We start from the raw sequence: 23,232 nt of genomic DNA, 5'->3' as shown, positions 1-23,232 counted from the left end.
TCGAGATGGGCACGCCGAGTACCTCTTCATGTCACCATCCCTCAACGTATGAAACAACTTCATTCTTAAACACACTCCCCCGTGCAGTGACGTGCATATCCACGCAGTTACGACCAATTAGACACCAGCATGACACACCAACATGCATGCACATGTTGCCCCTGGCAAAAGAACTGCATACTTCTAGATCACAATAGCAACGCCAGTGTTGCTAGTTAGTGCTCACGCACTATCTAATCTAAGAATAGCAGACCGTGATCTGCTTCACAGAACAGATCCCTCGGCTTGACCAACACGTCCATTACAGGACACCAGGTACTTGTGCCACACCACCTCTTAAGTTCCATGAACATTATACCCCAGTAGTGATGTGCTCAAAAACCCTTTACTCAAATGATTCTGATGCACACTTTTTGATTTGCTTCCATTATTACAGGCAGACCATTACATTTTAATATGTAAACCGAGCATTCAACAGGGCCCATGTGTTTCCAGCCCAGCATTCACCATATCTCATTACTTCATCGCCCCAAGCGTTGTCAACCATGACAGACACGTATACAACAAGTTTTCAGTATGTATCTTTTGCGAAAAATCGCAGGCCTTCTGCCATACCATGTACCCAGTGCAATATGCTCTGTTTTATCAATATACTTTATTGGGTTATAGGAATGGAACAGATATGACTGCATGAACTACCAGTTTACAGCCAACCCGACCTGCCTACAGTTTGTTAGACGCCCAGGGATCGCCATATTCACCTCCATCTCTTAAATCTCAGGTACACATCTTGACTTGTGATTGGATATCCGAAACAGTATTTTGTTTAAAGATTAAAGAATGGTCAGATAATGAACATGTAACATTGATACACTGTTCTTATGATTAATTATCCATAGAGCCCGACCTGAAGGACACTCTGTCCGAAATGCATTGGCACATGGTCTCTGCACAGCATTAATGAAAAAATGAAACATTAAAAAGAAGACTTCTTTCACAACATTGTTTCGTCCATTTAATTTTGTACGGCAACTTGGATGTTTATAATAAGCAGCAGTCTTTACTAAACCCATTGGTGTCCTGAGGTTTGCATTTTACTTTGCTAAGATAACAAAAATACATTACACCCAGAGCACTTGTTTAAAAAAAAGTTTTTATTTATAGCAGCATGACAATCCCTCAGGCATCCGGACACTAGTTACAGTAAGTGTGAAGTGACATTCTTCACAGTGCAATACCATGCAAATGGGTTACCGCATACAGGTAGTTAGTGAAAGGCATACACTGGAGAAGCCACCCATGTCACTTAACAAGACTTCCGGGGAAGTAGATGCAATGCCATTCCTGACCCGTGATCAGTTTCACCTCTTTCCTTGACAATCACAACATCCAAACCTTTATTTATGTTTGCACTTCTTAAGTGCTCTAAACCAGGAGGCATGAAGGTATTGAACAGTAAAAGCTATCAAACATGATAGGAGGGCAGTGAGTAATCTGTAGAAGGCAGGACTAATCCACGAAAAAAACTTACTTTTGCTCTTTGTAATGTATTCATCCAATAGATTCTTCCCTCCCAAAGTCTTTATCTTAGATACAGTCTCCAAGCAGTACATAACAATGGAGTGGGAGAGATACTAGCAAGACACCACAGACAAGACAAGTCAACTCTGGAGCACTGCACAAACAAAGAGGGCATCCTGAACAGGTAAGAAACCCTGTCACTAGCATTTGTCAAATGTGTGCAGGGAAGCCCTCTGGAGCCGTCAAATGTGTGAAATAGGGACAGTCTTTTTGTTGAAAAATCTTCAGGCACATCCTTTCGAGCTGAAATTGAGAGGATGACCTCCTCCCCCACCCTGGAGAGGGTATGCTTGGTAAGACCCCAAACATTACCAACTACGAGCTGCCCATCCTGCTGTATGTTCCCAATCCTTGAGACATAGTGGCTTTCTTGGAGTCAAAAGGAGTACACCTCTCCGACGCCTTACATGGATGTGTTGGAGGATATATCAGAGGAAGCTGAATTTTTTTTAAAATATGACTCAACCTGGTAAAGGTGACCCACAGTTACCTTTTCCAAGGTATGAATGTTTAAAAGAGAGGCTGGCACTCACGCATAGCAGAGGTGATGGCAACCAGGTAGTTCACCTTAACATCAAAGAACAAGAAAGCATGGGATCAAAGAGAGCTGCCGGCTTCGGAAAGTTAACACATGTTTTAAATTCAGTGCAAGAACAATAAACTGGCATAGAGGAAACTGGTATCTCAAACGCAGAAAAACTGCATAAATGTGGGAAGGTAAAACAAGTAATGCTTGGGGCTATGCTCTTAAAGACGAAAATAGCAATCAGGCACCGCCTTCCCAGTTCCAATTTGCGGGTGTATCGGGGCCAAAGAGAAGAAAATCAACACTAAAGGGTCCATACCCCTTTCCCTGCACCAACACGACAACATACTCCTTCTGGAGGCATAGATAAACCATACCTCTTAGCAGAAAGGGGTTTGTCAATCCAGAAAGTCATCTGAGAAATCTCACTCCTTACAGTCTTAAGGAGCCTGACGCTCAGTGGATAATACACATCTCGCTCCACTGGGAAAACAGATCCACCTTCACGAGAAGGAACCACAGTAGAATAGATTAAAATGTTCAGAAACACCCGTTATCATGCTTTCAGGGGCAAATACAGAGAAATTGTGATCAAGCTTGAACCAAACCTCTGCAGTGTCCTGAGATTCATTGGAATGTTAGAAATCTGAGAGTTCTCGGATGATTTACAAGTTCCATTCAATCTATGCGCCACTAGAGAATCCAGTCTGTGGGAAATTCCCCATAACAGAACATCTTGCACTTCCAGTTGATGTGGAGGCAAACTAATCTACCCAAGATGTTTTCCCAAAGGGAGAAGATAAGATCTCATCCAGGAATTCCTGGCAGAGCCCTCACTTGTAGGAGGATTAAGTCTACCTACTTAAGGTATCCACAATCAAGTTCTCTGTTGCGACAAGATAGGCAGCTGACGGGCACATCATTCACCAGGGGCTACAGTCACATTACTTCCTTACACAGAAGAACAAGTTACTTACCGCTGGTAACGTTCTTTTAATTGGATGTTCCTCCTGCGTATTTCTCATTTTATGATAAATACCTCTCCAGCTTTGCTGGTTCAGAAAGAAAATTCTCGACAGAGGGCGCTGCATGCAGTGTCGTCGAGTCGATGTCCCTCAAAGGCCTCAGGTCGACATCATCCTCGGTATAAATAGCGCATGCAGCGCCTGTTGGTTTCAGTTCTGTTTTTCCCCTCTGAAGAGGAATTGGCAGGCATACCCAAGACCACAGGCTCACAGAAAGCGTAAAATGCAATAACATGTAAAATGTAGGGTAGGTTGGGAGGGGCAATTAGGAATACGTGGGAGGAACATACAATCGAAAGAACGTTAACATGGAGGTAAGAAACTTCTTCAAATGGATTGCGTCCTCCCATATATTTCTCATCTTATGATAGACTCCTAAAGCAGTCATAAATTGGAGGTGGGAGTACCAATAACATTTAAATCTAATCATGGACCGAATGGAGGACGGCTTTTGCAAAAAGGCTTCCCCGAATGAAGGAAGAATCCAGACAGTAATGTTTTACGAATGTATGGATAGAAAACCAAGTGGCCGCTGAACAAATATAATTGATTGTGACACCCCTTTGAAGACCAGCAGAGGTTGCCATGCCCCTTGTGGAATGAGCCCCTAGGCCTTCTGGGTGTAGTCCATCATTATCAGGACATTCTTTCCACGTACATAGGGCAGGAAGGCTTCCAGCGCGTCTGACCGCCCTCCGCTCCAAAAGGTTGATGTGTAGTTTATACTCCGATGGAGACCAACGACCGCTGATTGTCAGTTCATTGTTGTGTGCTCCCCACCCCGTGAGTGAGGCGTCTGTTATCTCCGGCCATTGTAGCCAAAAATATTCTCCCCCGAGAATGTTGTCTTTGCAAGCCCACCACAGAAGTTCCTGTAAGCAACTCTGCTCAGAACTTGCAGTTGGTCCGACATCTTGCCTGAGACCTGGGACCACTGAGACCTGAGACCCCATTAAAGGGAGCTCATTCTCAAGCGGGCCTCTGGCACCAGGAAAATGCAGGATGACATGAGACCGAGCAACCTCAGAAAATCGAAGGCCGGAAGATGCTGAGCATTCTGGAATTTGGTAACCATCTGCAGAATGTGTTGAGCTCTCACTTCGGGTGGCGAGGCTTTCCCCGAGGAAGTATTCAGGGCTGCTCCAGTAAATTGGAGTCTTTGGGATGGTATTATGTAGGACTTCTTGTAATTGAGAGAGAAGCCCAGTCTATGGAGTGAGTGGCAGGTGATGTTGAGATGTTCCCGGGCTTGCTCGGGTGAACAAGCCCTGATCAGCTCATCGTCCAGGTAGGGGTACACGTGAATCTCCCCTCTCCCGAGACTCGCTACCACCACTGCCATCAACTTGGAGAAAACCCTCGGGCGGGGGTCAGCCCGAAAGGCAGAACCCAAAACTGATAATGAGAACCGCCAACTGTGAACCTCAGGTACTTTCTGTACTTGATATGGATTGGCACATGAAAGTAAACATCCTGAAGGTCCAATGATACCAACCAGTTTTTGAGTTGGAGAGCCTGAAGGATCTGAGAAAGGATAACCAGCTTGAACTTGTCCTTCCTGAGGCACTTGTTCAAGTTTCTTTAGTCCATGATGGGTCTCAATCCTCCGTCCTTTTTAGGGTTTTGAAAATACGGGGAGTACTAACCCTTGTTCCACTCTGCTACAGGTACATGTTCTATTGCACCGTTCTCTAGCACGATAAATATTTCCTGCACAAGGAGCGCATCCGGAATTTTGACAGTGTTGTATCCCGGTGGATGATCCCGAGGCCTTTCTTGAAAAGGAAGGCAGTAACCTTGGGCCACAGTTTCCAATGCCCAAGCATCTGAAGTAATGCCCCGCTATTCGTTCAGATACTGAGAAAGTCTGCTTCTCACCGGGTGCTTGTGGGTCAAGACCTCAGAGTGGTTTAGAGGAGGCTGAAGTAGCAGCTGAGGGTGAAATTGCAGCTGCTGGGGCTGATTCAGCACCTCTCCCTCGTCCAACACGAGGGAATCTTCTCTGACCCCTTTGACCGGCTTATACTCTTCCAATTGAGGAGTAGAATTGAAAGGACTTACCCCTCAAAGAAGATGAGCCTGAATAGGGTTGTTGAGGTGGTCTAATGGCGCCCCTAAGGAATTTAGATGCCGCCTTTGAGGTCTGCAGCTTCTCCAAACTCTGATCCGCATTGCTGCCAAACAATCTCGAGCAGTCAAAGGGCATGTTGAGTAGTCTTGCCAGCACATCTGGTGCCAACCCTGACTTCAACCGTGCAAATCTGCGTAAAACCGTGCTAGTAGCCATGGATCTGCTGATGCAGTCTTCAGTATCCCAACCTGACTAGAGAGATTCACTCATTGCCTCCTTACCATCCTTAATGATCGCCATGAAGCCGTCTCTTTCTATACCTTCTGTGATGTGTTCAGTCGCCATAGCAACACAGTCCCACAGGATAAACTAAAATCTAGACAATGTGCAAGTCACATTGGTGGATTTCAAAGCCATACTACTCGCAGTGAAAACTTTTCGCGCCCAGGCTCTTACCCTCTTGTCATCCCTTTAAGGAGGGATGGATGGATAAGCGGTCTGCCTGGAATATGCAGCCGCCCGAACCACCAAGCATTCAGGAGTGGGTGTTACGCTCACCTGGTCTCCACAGGGGCGCCGAACTAAACTGGACGGTCCGATGTTGAATGGCTCCTCGTGCCCCCTCTGATTCTCTGTCCCATCACTAAAACAGGTTTGCCTAAAATGGTTAAACGAAATGTTACCCAACCGTACGGAGGAGGGCAAACTCCTGCCTCCCGTGGCCTTCTTGTGCACCCCTCTGCTATGTCTCACCTTAGCGTTATGAATGGCAGACTCTCCATCCTGCGACTGTATGCAGTGGTGTGTAGTTCAAAGATCTAGTTACTTCACTGATCCTGCAGAGTTCCAGACAACAGTGACTCAATGGGTAAGTCTTTATACCAGTGGTATGGATTGCTTTAGAGTTCAAGTTGCCAAAAGTTCACTTGTGTGCCTCTTTCTTACAGGTTTCCGCTTGGTGCGAAAAGATGAAGCAGACTTCTTCCCAGGAACGTTGAGCTGGAATCCAAGGTAAGTTTCACACCAGCGTTGTGCGATAAAGTCTTTAGATGCAGTATTGTTCTTCTGCGCAACTAAACTGCTGTTTTTGTATTCTGCAGGTGCTGTATCTCCGGGGCAGAGATCGCGTGGTGGTGTCTTGCGGGACCACTAGGAAATGCAGCCGTCAGGTGAGTAGTAGCGCTGCGTAAGAGTTAAATGTCCAATGAGGCCTTTCCCCAATGCGCAGCTAACCTGATGTTTTCTTTGTGTTCAACAGGTGCGGCAGCTCCGGAGCGGCGATCGAGTGACGGTTGCGATCAAGTGATGGTGCTTCGATGGATCGCTGGGATGAGCAACCCTCTGGCGAGTATTAGCGTTGCGCAGGATAGCAATGTAGTTTACGTGGTCTACGCGGCTAACCTGTCTTTTCCTTTTCAGCTCAGCAGAACGGAAACTCCAGTGCGATCGAGACGGAGCATCAGGTAAGAGCCTTGTTCTGTTTTCTCCTCTCTCCCTTCCTTTGCAGGTAGCTCGTGAAGAACTGGACGGGCGTGGCTGAACACAGGCCTGAAGTTAACAGACACGGTGAGCGTTACGCTGCAGGAGTGCTGAATAATGTGAAGCGTGTTCTGCTCTGAGGGCGTGGTTTATATAGCTTTCAAGAAGTAGTTCCCAGGTAAAGTAGTCCCTCCAACCACACCCTAACAAGTAGTTCCTCAGGTAAAGTAGTCCATTCAGCCTGCCTCAGACTGGTCTGCACATGGTTCTCTCCCTTTGAAACCTGCCTGATTTGTGAGGGCAGCATGAGCCTGGCGCCAATGGCGCCAGGACCAAGTCCAGGAAGCCCTTATGGAATCCTTTGGGGCCTTAAAAGTCCCCACGGGTGCCAGTAACCTGGGCAGGTTGGTATGTTCCAGATCTCTGGGGGCAAGTACTGTGACTGCTGGAAGGTTTGTACTTCCTTGCAAAGTTTTTACTAACTGCTGTCACAGTTTCAGGGGGCTCCCAATTAGCAGAGACTTTCTTCTGTAGTGCCATGTGGAAAGGTAAAATCAGGTCTGTCTGAGGACCCTGCTCCAAGATGTCAGTCATATCATCTTGTTCGAATGATGGAGTAGGCCTGCTTCATCCCATAAATTCAATAACCTTTCCCATAAGTTTTCTGTACGATAATTCAGCATGCTGAGGGGTCAGGCCTGCCAAATTCTAACTCTGGCGAGGAATCCAAGACACTAGCTGACTGGAGATTATCATAATAATCTTAGTCTGGACTCGTCCGAAATAAATTCCTCCAGCACAGTGAGGGTGTCAAACGGTAGACCAAACCATAGTTGGACTTGGTTCTCGACTTGTTAAAGCTCTCGACGATTTCTCGTCAGATCAAGAACTTTCTCGATGTGACACCGGCATTAAGCTTGGCTTCGAAGATTTAGTCTTCGACTTCACCTTGTCGTCCTTACTCGAAGCAACTGGGGCATAAATTATTGCTTTTCCTTTGAGGGGGTCGAGGCTGCATTCTCGAAGATTTGCTCCATCCCACTACAAAATGCGTCCCACTTTGCAGGGGAAATCAGATTTCATAGGACACCCGATTACCTCCATGGAGGAATCACTAGAGGTCGAAGGTGACCTATGGCGTCTCTTCTTTGCCATTTTAGAGGAAGACAAAGAGTAAAGCAATCGACTCCTCGACCGGGACCTTTTTGACTTTTTACACTGGGAAGAATCTCTCAACTCACCTGTCTTTCTCCCTCTTCGAGGGTGACTTCAACGCTAACCTCCCCACCGCCAATTTTCCTGTCTGCTTCCCGAGAGCCTTCTCGGTCATGGCCTGACAGGATTCAGTCGGCAGTATGGTGCCCAGAGCCAAGCCACCACAGGCAGATGCGTTGAGGGTCGGTAATCAACATTTTTGGCCCGCAGTCCTGGCATTTTTTTTTAAAAACCCGACTTGGCCGACGATGGAGTTGAAGAAGACATTTTGTCACGAAAATCTGTCACTGAAGCGCGCCGTAATTCACTCGACGCATTAGCTCGGAAAAACAGAACTGAAGCCAACAGGCGCTGCATGCGCTATTTATACCGAGGGTGTGTTAGGCAGAAACCTGTGCAGTTCCCTTAGGGACCACTGCAAAAGATTTAAGACTACAGGTGTTGGCAGTAAACCCACTTGGTAGCAGTCTGTACCACCCAGATTTACCCGGTAGCTGTGGCTGAGCAGCCAGACTTCCCTCAAGAAGAGTTAGGCAGTATGCAAAGTATACACAATAGGCACTCAAATACAATAATACAAGCAAACACTGACCAGAGCTTTGGTATCAAAGTATATAATTATTTATTTAAAAACACACAGTTGAAACACTCCAGCACTCTTATTGTAAAATATTCTAAACACAGTTACTATTGTAATATATACACCCCTTTTTCCCTATCAGATAAATCACAGTAAAACACCACTTATTTTCATACAGAGGTGAGCGCTTAACTAGATTGCACTCTAATAAGTTTGTGAGAAAGGGAGGGGAAAAAGACAGAATATGAAAAGGTACACCACTCTAAGATTCAGGAACACTGTTAGCAAGGCAGAGAGCAAAAAGTCACTGGTGAGCCAAAGTCCAAAGGCTGGGCCCACTCTTAGAGAGAGCAGAGCACAAATGCGCCCAAGATCACACAGTTACACTAGGCTTAGAAAGTCTTGCAGAGGGTTCAAAAAGAGTTTAGAGAGGCGTTAAGAAAGTTTAGCCAGGGTGTCCCAGACTAACCCAGGTTCGAAAGCCGGGCGCTAAATCTACCCCGTACAGTCGGTAGCAAGGGAAGCCAGGCGGGACACGGTACCTTAAGTGGGAAGGATCCTCCAGCGGTGGCAGTTGTTCCTGGTAGCGGGTGCAAGTTGCGTCGTCGTCCAGGGGAAGAGAAGATCTCGACTTGGAGGAAAGATGAAGGTCGTTGCACTACCAGGGAAGAAACCAGCCGCAGAGTTTTCCGGTTAAAGGTGGTACCTTTGTTTCGCGGTCGTGGTAAAACGTGGTATCCCTGTTGCCGGGGTGCTTGGCATGGGCAAGGCGGCCACGAGGTACGTCGGGAAAGCGAAAAGACGGTGAAACTGGTTATCCCCACCAGTCAAAGGAAGAAGACTCTCCGGCGGGAGATCTCCTCTGTCGTTGGGAAAAGTGGTGAGGCAGTCCAGCAGGGCTCCACCGGTGGTGGTGTCGTGGCAGGTCGGCTCAGCTTCTCCCTCATCGGATTCTTAGGTCCTGTGGCGACTTCTGAAGTTCCAGTCCCCAAAGCCCTGCTTTTATGCAGCAAACCCCCCCCCCATTCACTCAGCCTAGCTGTCACTCAAACATGCTAAGTGGTGAGCCGGCCGGATCATCACTTGGGCCAATCAGGATGGAGTGCGACAGGGTGGCACCACTTAGGAGGGCTTCTGTGGAGAAGCCCGCCAAAAAGTGGAAGAAAGGGCTCGACTTGGGTTGGAGTCACAGAAGAGAACACAAACGCCATTTTAGAATCAAGTTTTGGCAAAAAATACCAATCGGAGAATTAATATTAATTAAATAAACCGGCGGTATGTTCGAGGCTACCGTAAATAATTAAATAAAGATAGTAGCCTAAAACAATGGGAAATCCCATAGGAAAATATTCACGATTGAATATAAAAAGTAGTATCCACTGCCACCAGCCAAAACTCGATCAGGGGGGACGGAGACGTGCCCCCTCGACTAACAGACCCCGGGGCAACTGAATTGCCCCAGCCAGTACCGTCCACAATATGATGGTTTGTACTGGTTCTGTTCAGAATTTAAGACTAGTAAAGTCACTGGTGACTTTACATGCCCTGGGAGACAGTAGTCAGTCCCAGGGTATGGAGTCTATACTGGGGGGTCACTATGACACCCCTGTGTCACTGCACTGAGGGTGCTGTGTAACACACATCACAAAAACACATGAAGCCCTATGGAGTAAAAGACCCCATAGCCCATTAAACACATCTAGATTCAAAGAAACACACTCAAATCATGCCCAAGAGTGAGGGTAAAAGAGTCTCACTCTTAGCAGGAGAAAAAAATAAACCCCAAAAATCCAGCAAAGCTGCTGGGGGACTCAATAGGTTAGGAAATTCAGCCTAAACAGAGAATTCTCCCTAACAGGGTGGCGTCGAACGGAGGCCCTCGAGGGATATGAACTCGACAAAACTGCATACAGTGCCCTCTGTCGAGAAACATTTTTCCAAAGCAGCAAAACTGGAGAGATATTTATCATAAGATGAGGAATACGTGGCAGGACACAATCCATTCGAAGCAGAAAATCCCATGCCATCTTCCTTGTTGAGGCTATGAATGGCCACTGCATTGTCCTTCCGGATCAGGACACATCACAAACACAAGAAAGGAAAGCTACTAGAGCCTCCCTAGTGGCCTGTAGATCCAGCCGACTGACGTGCGCTCCTGTGGCGAGGGTTCATGGGAGGTGTAGTCCAAAACATCTGGAGAGCCACAGGATGCGTGAACTCTGCAATAGAAGCTTTCCCCTCAAAGCTCTGTCCCACTGCGCCCACCACAGGAGGTCCTGTGATACTCAGTTGGAGAACTGCAACAGGTGCATCAAGATGCCCTGAAACTGACAACAAAGTAGCAACTGGGCCTTGGGAACCACGAAAATACAGGATGCCACGAGACACAGACGAGGCAGAAAAAGTCAGGAGGTTGTGACCACACACAGAGGGACAGACCAGAAGATTTTTGACTCCCAGTCTTTGTGAGGAAAGGCCCTTCCCGAGAGAGTGTACTGAACTGCCCCCATGATCTGGAGCGAACGGGATGACGTTGCCCGAGATTTCTTAAAGTCAAGGAAGGAGACCAAGCTGCGCAGAAGATGACAGGTGTGGTTCAGGTGGCAGACATCTGGGATGGGGCTATAATGAGTTATTATCCAGTTTGGTAAACACGTGAAACTTGTCCCTGTTGAGATGTGCAGCCACCACAGTCAACACCTATGTAAAGACCTTTGGGGCTAAGGACAGACCGAAGTGCAGGACCCGACCTGTAATGGATGAATTCCAGATATATTCTGTGCTTCAGTTAAATCAGGAAGTAGGAATCGTCAAAGTACAGCAACACTGGCAAGTCCATTAGTTAGAGGGCCTAGAGAATCTGAGCTCAAATGACCATGAATTTGGCCAGGTACAAATTCAGCAGCCTCCAATCCAACACAGAATGCAGGCCCACACGTTCCCAAGTAACAGAAAATTAGGCGAATACCAGACTCTTCCCACTGCCTCAGAAAGCACGAGCTTCGGTGCACTTCAAAAGAAAGTGTGGTCTCTTCCAAAAAGAAATCCGGTGAGGCGGTGTTGAGGGGAGGCTGTCAGTTGGAGCATGGGATGGTTGAGCGATCGCTGCTAGTGACCTGTAAGGCCAGGTGACTAAAGTGGTCACTGCCAGTCCTTGACATATAGAGGTAAATGAACTGACGACAAAGCCCAATTAAGAGAATTTTTGGATCTGGGCTTTCAGTGGAGACCGTGGTCATGGAAATGTTGTCTCTGTACTCCTCTGCCTCTAACTTGGAAAATGTTTCAGGCCTGCTTGGTAGAGGGTGCCTGCCACCTGCTACCGTGGTCAAAAGCAGAAAAGGAGGCATCTAAACCAAGGGGCATGTCCATGTCCTTGAAGGCTTTAAACTCCCCCAGAGAATCATCAGCCATCTCCACTCCCCCCCCCCATACATATTTCGCAGTTGAGGGCCATGCCAGGACGCTTACCTTGGATGTCAGTTGCAAAGAAGGACGTCCAGATCCAAAAAGCTCTACAAATGACAGATCTTGTACCTCTGGCCCTTGCTAAACAGTCAACCATGTTTAGACCTGGCTGAAGGATATAATGTGCCAAGTCTCTCCTATCATCTACAAGGGCAGTAACCTCAGCCCATATCAGGGATGGGGAGATTATCTGCAGCCTTAGAGATTGCATTCTAGAAGCTTTGTGAGCACTTGACCAGGGTGCAGGCAATGTAAAAAAGCTTTGTTACCGCATGCAAACATCTTGCAACCAAAGTATTCAACTTTTTTCTTTCGGTGTCCATGGGAAAGTCAGAAAAGCAACCGACTTAAACTCCATAGTGGAGGCCTGTACAATTAGGATCTCAGACATAGGATGCGTGGAAAAGAAACCTGGATCTGTGGATCTCCACAATGCTTCTTTGTCAGGTCTGGGTCAACAGCTAGGGTCATGCTATGTCTCGTCCACACAGCCATAACCAAGGCAGCAACTGTCAGGTTAAATGGCAGAAGGGCCTTTTTTGAGGTATCCTCTTCATCAGGGCAAACTGATCACTGACTTAGTCACTGTCAAACCAAAAGTGGTTACCTTCGGAATGGTTTGCTAAAAGGACGATTGTGGCTTGCCATCAGTAGAGGACTGCAGGAAATCCAACTCTAGGGATATAAGTAGACCACTGCCATCCCATATGTGTGAGATAGTTCAGCAATGACTTAATCTGGGTCGTCAACTTCTTTGAGCACGTCCTCCACTTCTACTGAATCCAGTATTATGTAAAGGATCTGGTCACTCAAACTTCTCAAATATTGGTGTTGGCACAAAGCCTGGCGGGGGGTAGGTACGCTCCTAAGAGTTGCCACGGCCAGTTCATTTAAATGCTGAGGGGACTGAAGTTGGCAGGGCCTTGACAAATAAGTCCATAATCTACCACTTTAAGATCTACTAAGACCCCCAAGGTGGCAAAGATGATAAACAGTACCTTAGAACTGAATATTCTCACCAGCTATGTGATATTGTCAAATATTAAAGACTGCATGCAAAAAAGTGATTTATTTAGAGAATTTTGGAGCAGTCTTCAATTTTCATTAATATCACATTTCTATTTCAACACCTAAGCTCCCAGGAAACTAATTCCCCTCCACCCTCACCCTTTAAATCAGGGAGAAGCACCCTTAGCTTCCCAGCCCCTTGACTGTCCCCACCATAAACATTCCTATCCAACCACCTCCACTCACAGACACATCGCCCTCCCGCCCCCTCGCTTCCACGCAACAAACACTCCTCCTCAACCCACACAAACACATGTACACTGTCTTTGTCCCAAGCACCTAATACACCTGCAGCTTCTGTCCTGACCTCGCCCATCAGCCAATGCAAACACTTGTGTGCGGCAGGGGTGTGGCAGATTTAGAAAGACTGCGCTGAGTTGTCTCAGAGCAGTCTTTCTACTTCAGTCTTTTATTTTCAATAAAATAAAAAACTTTCACTCCACACAGAACGCCTCAGAGGTATTATCGCTGGAGTGGGAGGAGGACTACTCATGTTGGAAGAGAAAGAAAGCTAGTTTACAGTCTCCATCTCATCAGTGTCAGTTAACCAGCAGCTCTGGGAAATGAAGCGACTCACCCACAGGTGGAGAATTCAATGGTGAGCGCTACACTTCTTTACGGAGAAAGATGAAATGCCTTTCTACACTTTCCTGAAAGGCCATTGCTCAGGGTTCGAAACTGAGGGGAGCTGGGAGCTATTTAGCTCCTGCTGCAGCCTAGAAGAGCCTGTTTAGCTTGGCAACAACAGCTACCAGGAGCTACTTTTGGCTCCCCAGGCCAACTGATGCCTTACAAATACACCTATGTACATTTTACTCTGTGCATTTGGGACAATTTATACATATACATTAGGACAAATCTAGATGACACTTAAAGCATATGGGGTCATAAATAATGCCCAAAATTAAATGTTTGCATCTTATGTGGAAGTTAGATTTGCCCAAGGTTATGTACTTCTTGTTCCCCAGTGGTAGCTCCTGGTTAATGCTGAACAACAAGAAGCTGCTTTTAGCTCCTGCTTATCCAATCTGAATTTTGACCCCTGACGCTCCTCCCCAGACAGTAAAGCACATCTTCCCCAACACAATGCCTGCATGGTATGGAAGCCACTTTTGGATCAGCACGTGCGTGGAAAAATGGAACCAAGTTTGTGAAGACCCAATGACACTATATATAAGCCCATGATGTCACTGCCGGCATCTAGGGTGCACAAGGAATTGAGCAAAGCAGAGCTGCCCACACTGGTGACTGAAATTTTCCAAAATCAGCTTGCACTGGAAGATCTGTATTTACGAACAGGAATCAGTTGGAGAAAAGTATCAGAAATGCAAATGTTGACATTAAACTTAAATTCTATTTAAAGAGAATCAGGTTCTTGTCTTCAGACATTCATTATTAAACTACTACTGGCTCTTCGGGTACCTGGTATCCTGTTGTTTGAGTATGTGCTTAACAGCCTGAGCTAAAGTGAACGTTTTTCCTGTCCCATAGGGACCAATAATAAGAACAGGAGGCAGCAGTATTGAAAGTGGGGTTGTGATGGCCAAAACCGCTTCCTTTTGTTTTGCATTCAGCCGAGGATCCAGCAATTCATCCCACTGCCTGTCAAGAAAAAGAAGAAATAAATAACACTTAGAAAGATAAACCATTAAAGAACAGATGCAACTAATATTTTGAAAAATAATATAGCAATATTTAGCACTGGTTGTGGTTCATTTTTCTGGACTTTAAGTCACTTCTGCCTGACCTTGGAGTCTGCAAGGGTGTTGTCAGAGTATTACTTACTTTAGGCTTTCAAATAGGATAATTCATTCATTCATTCATTCATTCATTCTTTTTTTCATTTGTTATAGTACCTTTCACAATAATTATGGTCCAAAGTGCTTTTGGTTGAATGCTTTTGGAGGGAACAGAGTCCAAACATTTGGGAGGTGCTTGTATGCGTGTGTGCATTTCAGTCACTAAAGTTATGCGAGTGTGGCCAATTTTTATTTTATTTATTGGATTTGTTACACGCCCAAACCCTTAGGTGCCACAGCAAGGTTACAGACAGCTCGATTAAGGCATTTAGTCGAAGACCATTACAAAATAAAGACAGTGTTACAGGATACATAATATTTACAGAAGACAGAAAGTACAACTGATGCAATTGTTATTTACAACTTCTAAGCACCGTTTGCTATGTTAGTATTGACTAAATAACCAGGTTTTTAGCACTTTTTTGAAGCCTGGGAAAGTTTCCTCTCGTTTGATGCTCAACCGGAGGTAGTTCCAATGTTTGGGTGCTAGGTATTGGAAACTGCTGCCCCCTGCTCTAGTGTTTCTATAGCGCAGCATAGCTAAGAGTAGTTGGTTGTTGGATCTCAAGGTTCTGATTTACTCTTTTTTTGGTTATTGCCCTATTTAGGTAGATGGGGGCTTTTTCTTGGAGGCATTTGAAGGTGATGCAGAGTTTTGAAAATAACTCTGGTTTCAATGGGCAGCCACTAGTGTTCTCGTCTAGTCTTAGAGATGTGATCATATTTTCTGATTCCTAGGGCGGGTCGTAGAGCTTTGTTTTGTATTAGTTGTAATTTTTTGATATTGGTGGTGGAGCTGCCAAGTAGCAATATATTGCAATAGTCGAGAATTGATAAAATCAGGCCTCTAGCCAGGGTGAAGCAGTTGGTGGGAGTCAGGAACTGACGGCTTAGGGCAATTAGTTTGGCGATGTAGGAGGTGGATGATGAGAGTGCTAATATGCTTAGTCATTGTGAGGTTTGCATCCAAATAGACTCCTACTTGCTTCAGGACAGGTATCATGGTACCATCAACATTAATGGAGGAGTAGTCTGAATGGAGTGCAGCTATTTTCGACTGGGAACCCACAATGAGAATTTCTGTCTTCTCACCATTGAGACAGAGGCTATTAAGTGCCATCCAGTTTTGTATTATGGCATAGATTTTGTTAATGGCCAGTGTGTCTTGGGTGTAGTTCCCTGAGCGATATTTCATTATTTGGGGTGTTTTGAGAAATTCTACTGGTCAATCTGTGGCTCGTTCAAAGCGCTTGCCCACCTTGTGGATGGTAGCACGGTGCATTTTCAGGCTTCATATTGGTAAGTAACCTGCCCAACCGACCAATCAATCCATGGGCTAATTAATCTGGATAAGGAGGAGCAATCAAACCGTTCATCAGCTGGCAGGTGGGGGCGGGGGGATTGGGTGCACTGATTCTTGGGGAGATATCAGGGTCTAGTTCCAGCCCGGTCTGCTCCAGGCAGCAGCCAGGCTTTGGCTATCTTACTTCCAGAAACTAGGAAGGCATAGACATAGTAACAGGACATAACATGACATGTCACAGTACTTTATAGGGTATAACATAGCACACCATACCAATACTAACATAGCATGGCATTTTAAGAGAAGACATGGCTTAAAAAACATAGCTTAAGAAAGCACAGCATGAAATAACATAGCATAATCACACAGAACACAGCATACTAAAGTATAACAACGCAGGTGGCATGTCTCATGAGATAGTAGCAAGGGTGTCATGGCAGTACCATTCTCTGTGTCTATGAATAAGGCAAATGTGCGGGTCAGACTACTGCATCAGTCGGTTGCATTGTTTGTTAACTGCCAAGGATTCACATTTCAATGTATATACAGCTTCTCAAAGTAAATAAAAGGAAAAACTACACTCCCAGACAAAAATAATAAAATGCAAACACTGATTAATGATGTATGCATTGTATCATTTTATGATTAACAGTCAGGAATAAACCGTTGCTCTGACTAGACGAATTACAATATGGTGCAGCTCTGCTGGCTGCAGGCCAGTCACCCTCCTCAGGCCACCCAGGAAATGTTCCCTATTTTATCCCTCTTAAAGTTTTGGTATCTTTTGAAAAAGCAAGAGATCCAACTTTGCTCCTACTTTGAGGTGTCACACCTATTCTCAGAGCGATTCACCAATGCATTAACTCTCCCACCCAGCAGTCTAGCATGAACCTAGAAGAACTCCAGTATCTTGCTTTCTAAGGATGGTTTGCCTTAATGTGCTATGTTTTAGTCTACCAGGTTGGTGCTGTCCCTGGTAAAGCAGAGGGCCCTGGCAGCATTCCATCTTCTGTGGGCAACTAACGCACAGCTAACGCACGTGCCTTAGCATGGGAGCATGACTGCTCTAAACACGTAAAGACAGTGGGTGCACAGAAAGATGAAGGAACAGCGGCCACAGTGCTTTGCCTCATATCAGAGCAACTAAAGAGATACAAACCAAGCTACACCAGAGACCATCATGGAGAGGTGTACAGCACCTTCTTTTTTATTCGGTTCAGTTTTTGATTATTTGCTGAGAGACCTGCACACAAAGACAACACTGTCTGAACTTCATTTAATAAAAGGCAATTTGCCGACTACCTCCAGCTATGGAAAGGAACAACTTGCTAGCAACTTGAAGAGAAGTTAGAAAGTTAACCCTCATCAATTTAATTACGGATCCCTCACTGAAACGAAGCCTAAAGTCTACTCCCAGGCGGACAGAGAAAGGCAGACTCTTCCTGATCCTGACCTTTGGGAGGTGTACTGTGGAAGGATCACCTGGGGGGGTGAGACGGGGCCCAGGGTGGTGAGGAGATCATGTGGGATGAGACAGTATTTGTCCTCTGAAAGAAAGTGCATTGTTGGATTCCCATAACAAGTAATGGCATATTGCCATTAATGTCCCTGACCCACATATAAGATCTGTGACCCAGGGTGTAAGTCCTGCTAAATCTGAGTAAGCCTTATTAACAGAGAGATCTTTCAAAGTAACTCAAGACAAACACCCTCCTTACTACCAAAGATATAATGTAAAAGGATCTAGAGAACATGCCTTAAAATCAATATCTTTTCTCTAACAACGAATACTAACAGTCCATCCTTTACTTCCTTTAAGGAAAAGAAATCTACCCTTAAAGCTAACACAAATGTTAAAACAAACAACTATGTCCACTGAGCACTGGGACGAGGAAGAGGGCTGAAGAGGCATACCATTGCAGTAGTCAGGCAATTGAGCCTAACCGCCCACACCTGAAGGAACGTGGGAGGCATAAAAGGCCCCCTCATGTGCAGGCAATTGTAACGAGTGGAAGGAGATGGAACTGTGACTGGAATGTATAATGTATGCCTCACTTAGTCTCTGAATCAAACCACTACAGGTCACTCTCCTCTTCCTCTAGCCCCAGCCAACCCAACATGAGGACTAAGCCCAAACTAATTACCATTACCCAAGCCTCCCCTTCAGCTACAACAATTAGGAGGCTAAGCTCTCCTTTCCTAAACTCTGCTTCATCAACACCTCAGGCAACAAAAGAATTGTTTTAGAAATGTCGAAGGACATTTATCTTAACATCACCCATGTTCCTGCAACTGGGTTCTCAGATCTTTATTTAGTCCATTACAGTCCAATAAGGCTTTTCATACATTATAAAATGTTTTAACACATTATAAACCATAATCATAAAACAGTGTCATAGTACAAACATATACCAAAATAGATCCCTAAATAATCATAATGTCTAAAATGTGTATAATAATACACCACATTTTGCTTTTATGGTGTATAAACGCAATATCATTTCCTAAATAAAAATGCTCCCAAATCCATTCACAAGAAACCTCAGCAGTGGCAACCTTACCATATGCCAGTAGCATCCTTCTCCGATCATGAGCCTTCAAATACTAGAAAAACAAGTTACTTTCTTATCTGTTAATGTTCTTTCAATGGGATGTTCCTCCGACGTATTCCTGTGCTGCTTTGGAAATCTTTTTCGACGTAGGCGTCCTGCGTCGATCCGCTCCTTCGAGGACCTCCTCCAACGGTCGACGTCACCCGATGTTATATGTAGGATGCACGCCGCCTATAGACTCAGTTATAGTTTTTTCCCCCAGAACGCGTGGCACCAATCTTCTGCCAGTATTACAACAGAAAGCCTTGCGGAAACGGAAGCTGCAATCGCATAAGAAATTCTGTAGCGGGGCAGCTAGGGAGGGTACGATGTAGAATACGTCGGAGGAACATCACCAGGTAAGAAAGTAACTTGTACTTCGAGGGGATTGTGTCCTCTGACGTATTCCACATCTTTGACAGACTTCCAAAGCAATACCAACGTAAGGAGGTGGGAAAATAATTTAGAATTTTTTAGAATGCCCAATCAAATTGCAGAATATAGGACTGCCTTGCCAATGGCCAAATCTTGCCCATGGATAGAGTCCAGGAAATAATGTTTCACAAAAGTATGGACAGAGGCCCATGTGGCGGTGTTGCAAATATTGCGAATCGGAACCCCCCTCGGTAGTGCCGTGGAGGCAGCCATACCCCTAGTAGAATGAGCCCGTAAGCCTACTGGAGGGTCCTTTCCCTCTAATCAATAACATTCAGAGATCGTCAAAATGATCCATCTAGACAAGGTCTGCTTGGAAACAGCCTGACCTAAACTCCTTCCAGCGTAACCAATAAAGAGCTGATTGTCCACTCAGACCAGGGACATCTGTGAGATAGAAACTGAAAGCTCTCCTAGGGTCCAACCTATGGAGACGCTCCGCTTCCTTACCAGGATGTGGAGGCAAATTGAATGCCGGAAGAATTACCCTCTGGCTCAGATGGCATTCCGACACAACTTTCAGAAGAAAGGAAGGCCGTACCCCAAGGACAACCCTGGCCTTATGGAACACAGTGAAGGGTGGTTTGGCGGAAAGTGCCTGCAACTCACTCACTCTGCGGGCGGAAGTAACCGCAACTAAAAATACAGTTTTAAAGGACAATAGTCTCAATGGACAAGAATGCAAGGGCTCAAACGGAACTCCCATTAGGAACTTTAAAACCAAATTCAAATCCCATCCCGGCACCTGGAAAGGCGGCTGTGGAAACACATGAGTTAGTCCTTTTAGGAACCGAGAAATCAAAGGGATTTTAAAATAATAACATTCCTGAGACGAGCGCTTGAATATGAACAGCACCGCCAGGTAAACCTTAATAGTACCCACATGCAGGCCCTTGTGGGCTAAAGAAAGCAACAAGACAAAACCAAAGCAATGGAACATTGGAAAGGATCCACATTCTGTACCCTGCACCAGTCGCAGAACTTCTTCCAACGGTAACGGTACAGGGATTTCATTGCGGGCCGCCTGGCCGAAAAGCAACACTTCCATCACGTCTTCACGGAGGTCCCAATCCTTATATCAAAGCCTTTCAGATACCAAGCATGAAGGCTGAGACACTTGACCTCTGGATGGAGAACTCAACCCGCCTCCCGTGAGAGCAGATCGTCTCGGTAGGGAAGACGACGTGGAGGGCAGATGGACACGTCTAGAAGGTCTGGGTACCACGCTCTCCTGGCCCATGCCAAAGCAATGAGGATCATTCAGGAACCGAACCTCCGCAACCTCTAACACCTGCGGAATGACGGGGACTGGAGGGAACGCGTACAGCAGCGGGAAGGACCACTCTACTATGAACACATCCCCTAAGGCTCCTCTTGGAGGAAATTCCCGCGAGTAGAATCTCTCGTACTTCCGGTTGACACTGGTGGCGAAGAGATCCACTTGTGGGGTTCCCCAAAGGGTGAAGATCTCCAACAGAACTTCCTGAGCCAGCTCCCACTCGTGAGAGACCGTGCACTGCCTGCTCAGAGCGTCCGCCGCCGCGTTTTCATCTCCGGCCAGAACAACTACCGAGAACGAAATTTCCTGCTGGATGGCCCAGAACCAGAGCTGCACAGTGGGAGTGACCCTGCCCCCCCCCCATTTTGTTGAGGTAGTGCATGTCCACTGTATTGTCCTTCATAATCAGGACACTCTTCCCCCGCACAGCCTTGTTGGCATGAGCTCCCCAACCCGTGAAGGATGCATCCGTCACGATCGTCACCTCCGGCCACGGCTGCCAAAACAGAGCACCTTTGAACAGATTTCCTTCGACGGCCCACCACAGAAGGTCCTGGGCGACCGAGGGCAGAATCTGAACAGGGTCCGACATCCTGCCGGAGAACTGCGACTGCTGCATCTTGAGTGCCCACTGCAGAGATCTCATCCGCAGCCTGGCCTCTGGCACCAGTAAAATGCAGGATGCCATGAGGCTGAGCAACCTCAAGTCCTCGAAAGCCGGGAGACTCTGGGCACTTTGAAACTTCTCCACCATCTGCAGAATGTGGTGAGCCCTCACCTGGGGAGGTGAACACTGCCCCAGGGATGTGTCTAGCACTGCCCTGATGTACTGGAGCAGCTGGGTAGGTGTCACATGAGACTTCTTGAAGTTGAGGGAGAAGCCCAGCTTGTGAAGGGAGTGGCAGGTGATGTACAGATGATCCAGGACTTGCTCGGGAGAGCGCACCCTGATCAACCAATCGTCCAGGTAGGGGTAGACGTGAATCCCCCCTTTCCTGAGATGCGCTGCCACCACCACCATCATCATCAGCTTGGTGAAGACCCTCGGGCGGAGGTCAATCCGAGCGGCAGGACCCGAAACTGAAAATGCGAGTCGCCAGCCGCGAACCTCGGGTACTTCCTATGCTTGGGATGAATCGGCGGCACATGAAAGGAAGCATCCTTGAGGTCTAGAGATACCAACCAATCCTGAAGTTGAAGGGCCTGGACGACTTGAGAAAGAGTAACCATCTTGAACTTGTCCTTCCTGAGGAGCTTGTTCAAACGACGCAAGTCCATGATGGGTCTCAATCCTCGTCTTTTTCGGGATCAAAAAATATGGGGAATACCAGCCCTTGTTCCTCTCCGCTACAGGTACCAGTTCTATGGCACCTTTCTCTAGCAGGGATAGGATTTCCAGCGCAAGGAGCGGATCTGGACGCTTTGAAGAGAGCTTCCTCAGTGGATTGTCGTGAGGCCTCTGCTGGAAATGAAGACAGTAGTCGTGGGCTATGATCTCAAGCACCCACACATCTGAAGTAATGGCACGCCATTCTACAAGATGCTGCACCAGCCTTCCCCCAAACGGCGAACCATGGGACATGGCCTCATGACTGAGCAGAAGCAGCTGCTATAGTGCCTGAGGGCAAGGAGGCAACTGCCCGAGCGGCTTTGGCATCTCGAGTACCTTGCTTTCCACCTCTGGTACTCCTATGGTGGCCCCTTTGACTGGCAGCTCCCCTCGATCTACCAAAGGAAGAGTAGTATTGAAAGGAACGTCCCCTCCATTGCTGTCCCCTAGGACGAAAAGGCAGAGGTTGACGCACTGCAGCGCTCAAGGACTTCGCTGCAGCTTTGGAGGTCTGCAACCTCTCAAGGCCCTCGTCAGCCTTGCTGCCAAAAAGATGGACATCATCAAAGGGCATGTTGAGAAGCCGGGACTGTACATCAGGAGCAAACCCCGACTACCGCAACCACACAAATCTGCGCATCACGGTGCTCGCCGCCATGGACCGGCTGACACAGTCTGCCACGTCCAGACCCGACTGAACGGTTTCACACATGGCATCCTTGCCATCCTGAACGAGTGCAAGAAAAGCATCCCGTTCCTCCCCTTCGGGAATATGTTCAGCCGCCAACGACACACAATTCCACAGAGTGTGTATGAATCTTGCAAGGGCACAAACTGAGTTGCCTGCCTGTAAAGCCATACCCCCGGAATAAAATACCTTCTTCACCCAACCATCAAAGAGTTTGTCGTCCCTATCAGGAGGGAGTGTAGGGTACGCAGCCTACTTTGCTGGGGCCATAGCCGCCTGCACCACCAAACTCTCCGGAGTAGGGTGCGTAGACAAGTAGCAGGGGTCACCATTGGCTTGGCGGTATTCTTTCGGCAACGACTTATTCACTGGCGGGACACTCTCCGGAGCAGTCCAAGTTGCCACCACCCTTCTTTGTAAGGCCATATGAAATGGCAACACCGGGTCAGTGGGTGGACCTTGGTCCAAGATATCCGTCAGGTCATCCTGCAGAAAATCCACAGGTGGAGCAGACCACCCCAGATACTCCATCACCCTCGACATGAGGTGCCAGTACGAGGAGTCAGCATGTGTACCAGGCTCAGGCCTGCCAAACTCAACCTCCGGGAGGTATCAAGACCACTTGCGTCATGTAAAGATTGACAAAGGTCTTCCAACTGGCTATGACCAGTCAACAGGTCATCAGGAACCTCAGGAGGCACAACCCCCTCTTCATCAGACCCTTCCTCTACCTCTGAAAAGTCCACCCTGGGAGGAGGAACAGAGTATGGGTCAAATATAGGCCGCACAGACTT

At 46.9% G+C, this 23,232-nt stretch overlaps 1 protein-coding gene across 9 annotated transcripts in view; it reads right to left on the bottom strand.

Moving 5' to 3' along the window:
* HELZ (helicase with zinc finger) overlaps positions 1-23,232 on the bottom strand; it is a 2,743,493-nt gene that overhangs the window by 1,303,258 nt on the left and 1,417,003 nt on the right. For all 9 annotated transcript variants that reach the window (XM_069655034.1, XM_069655036.1, XM_069655035.1 and 6 more), the window contains one exon: positions 14,436-14,615. In XM_069655034.1, coding sequence (XP_069511135.1) covers positions 14,436-14,615 — 180 coding nt within the window. The remainder of the gene's footprint in view (positions 1-14,435; positions 14,616-23,232) is intronic.

This window comes from Ambystoma mexicanum, chromosome 3q, assembly GCF_040938575.1.
Source record: "Ambystoma mexicanum isolate Mex_15411 chromosome 3q, UKY_AmexF1_1, whole genome shotgun sequence".
Lineage (NCBI taxonomy): Eukaryota > Metazoa > Chordata > Amphibia > Caudata > Ambystomatidae > Ambystoma > Ambystoma mexicanum.
The sequence above is the reverse complement of the archived record's forward strand: the minus strand, read 5'-3'. Positions and strand labels throughout refer to the sequence as shown.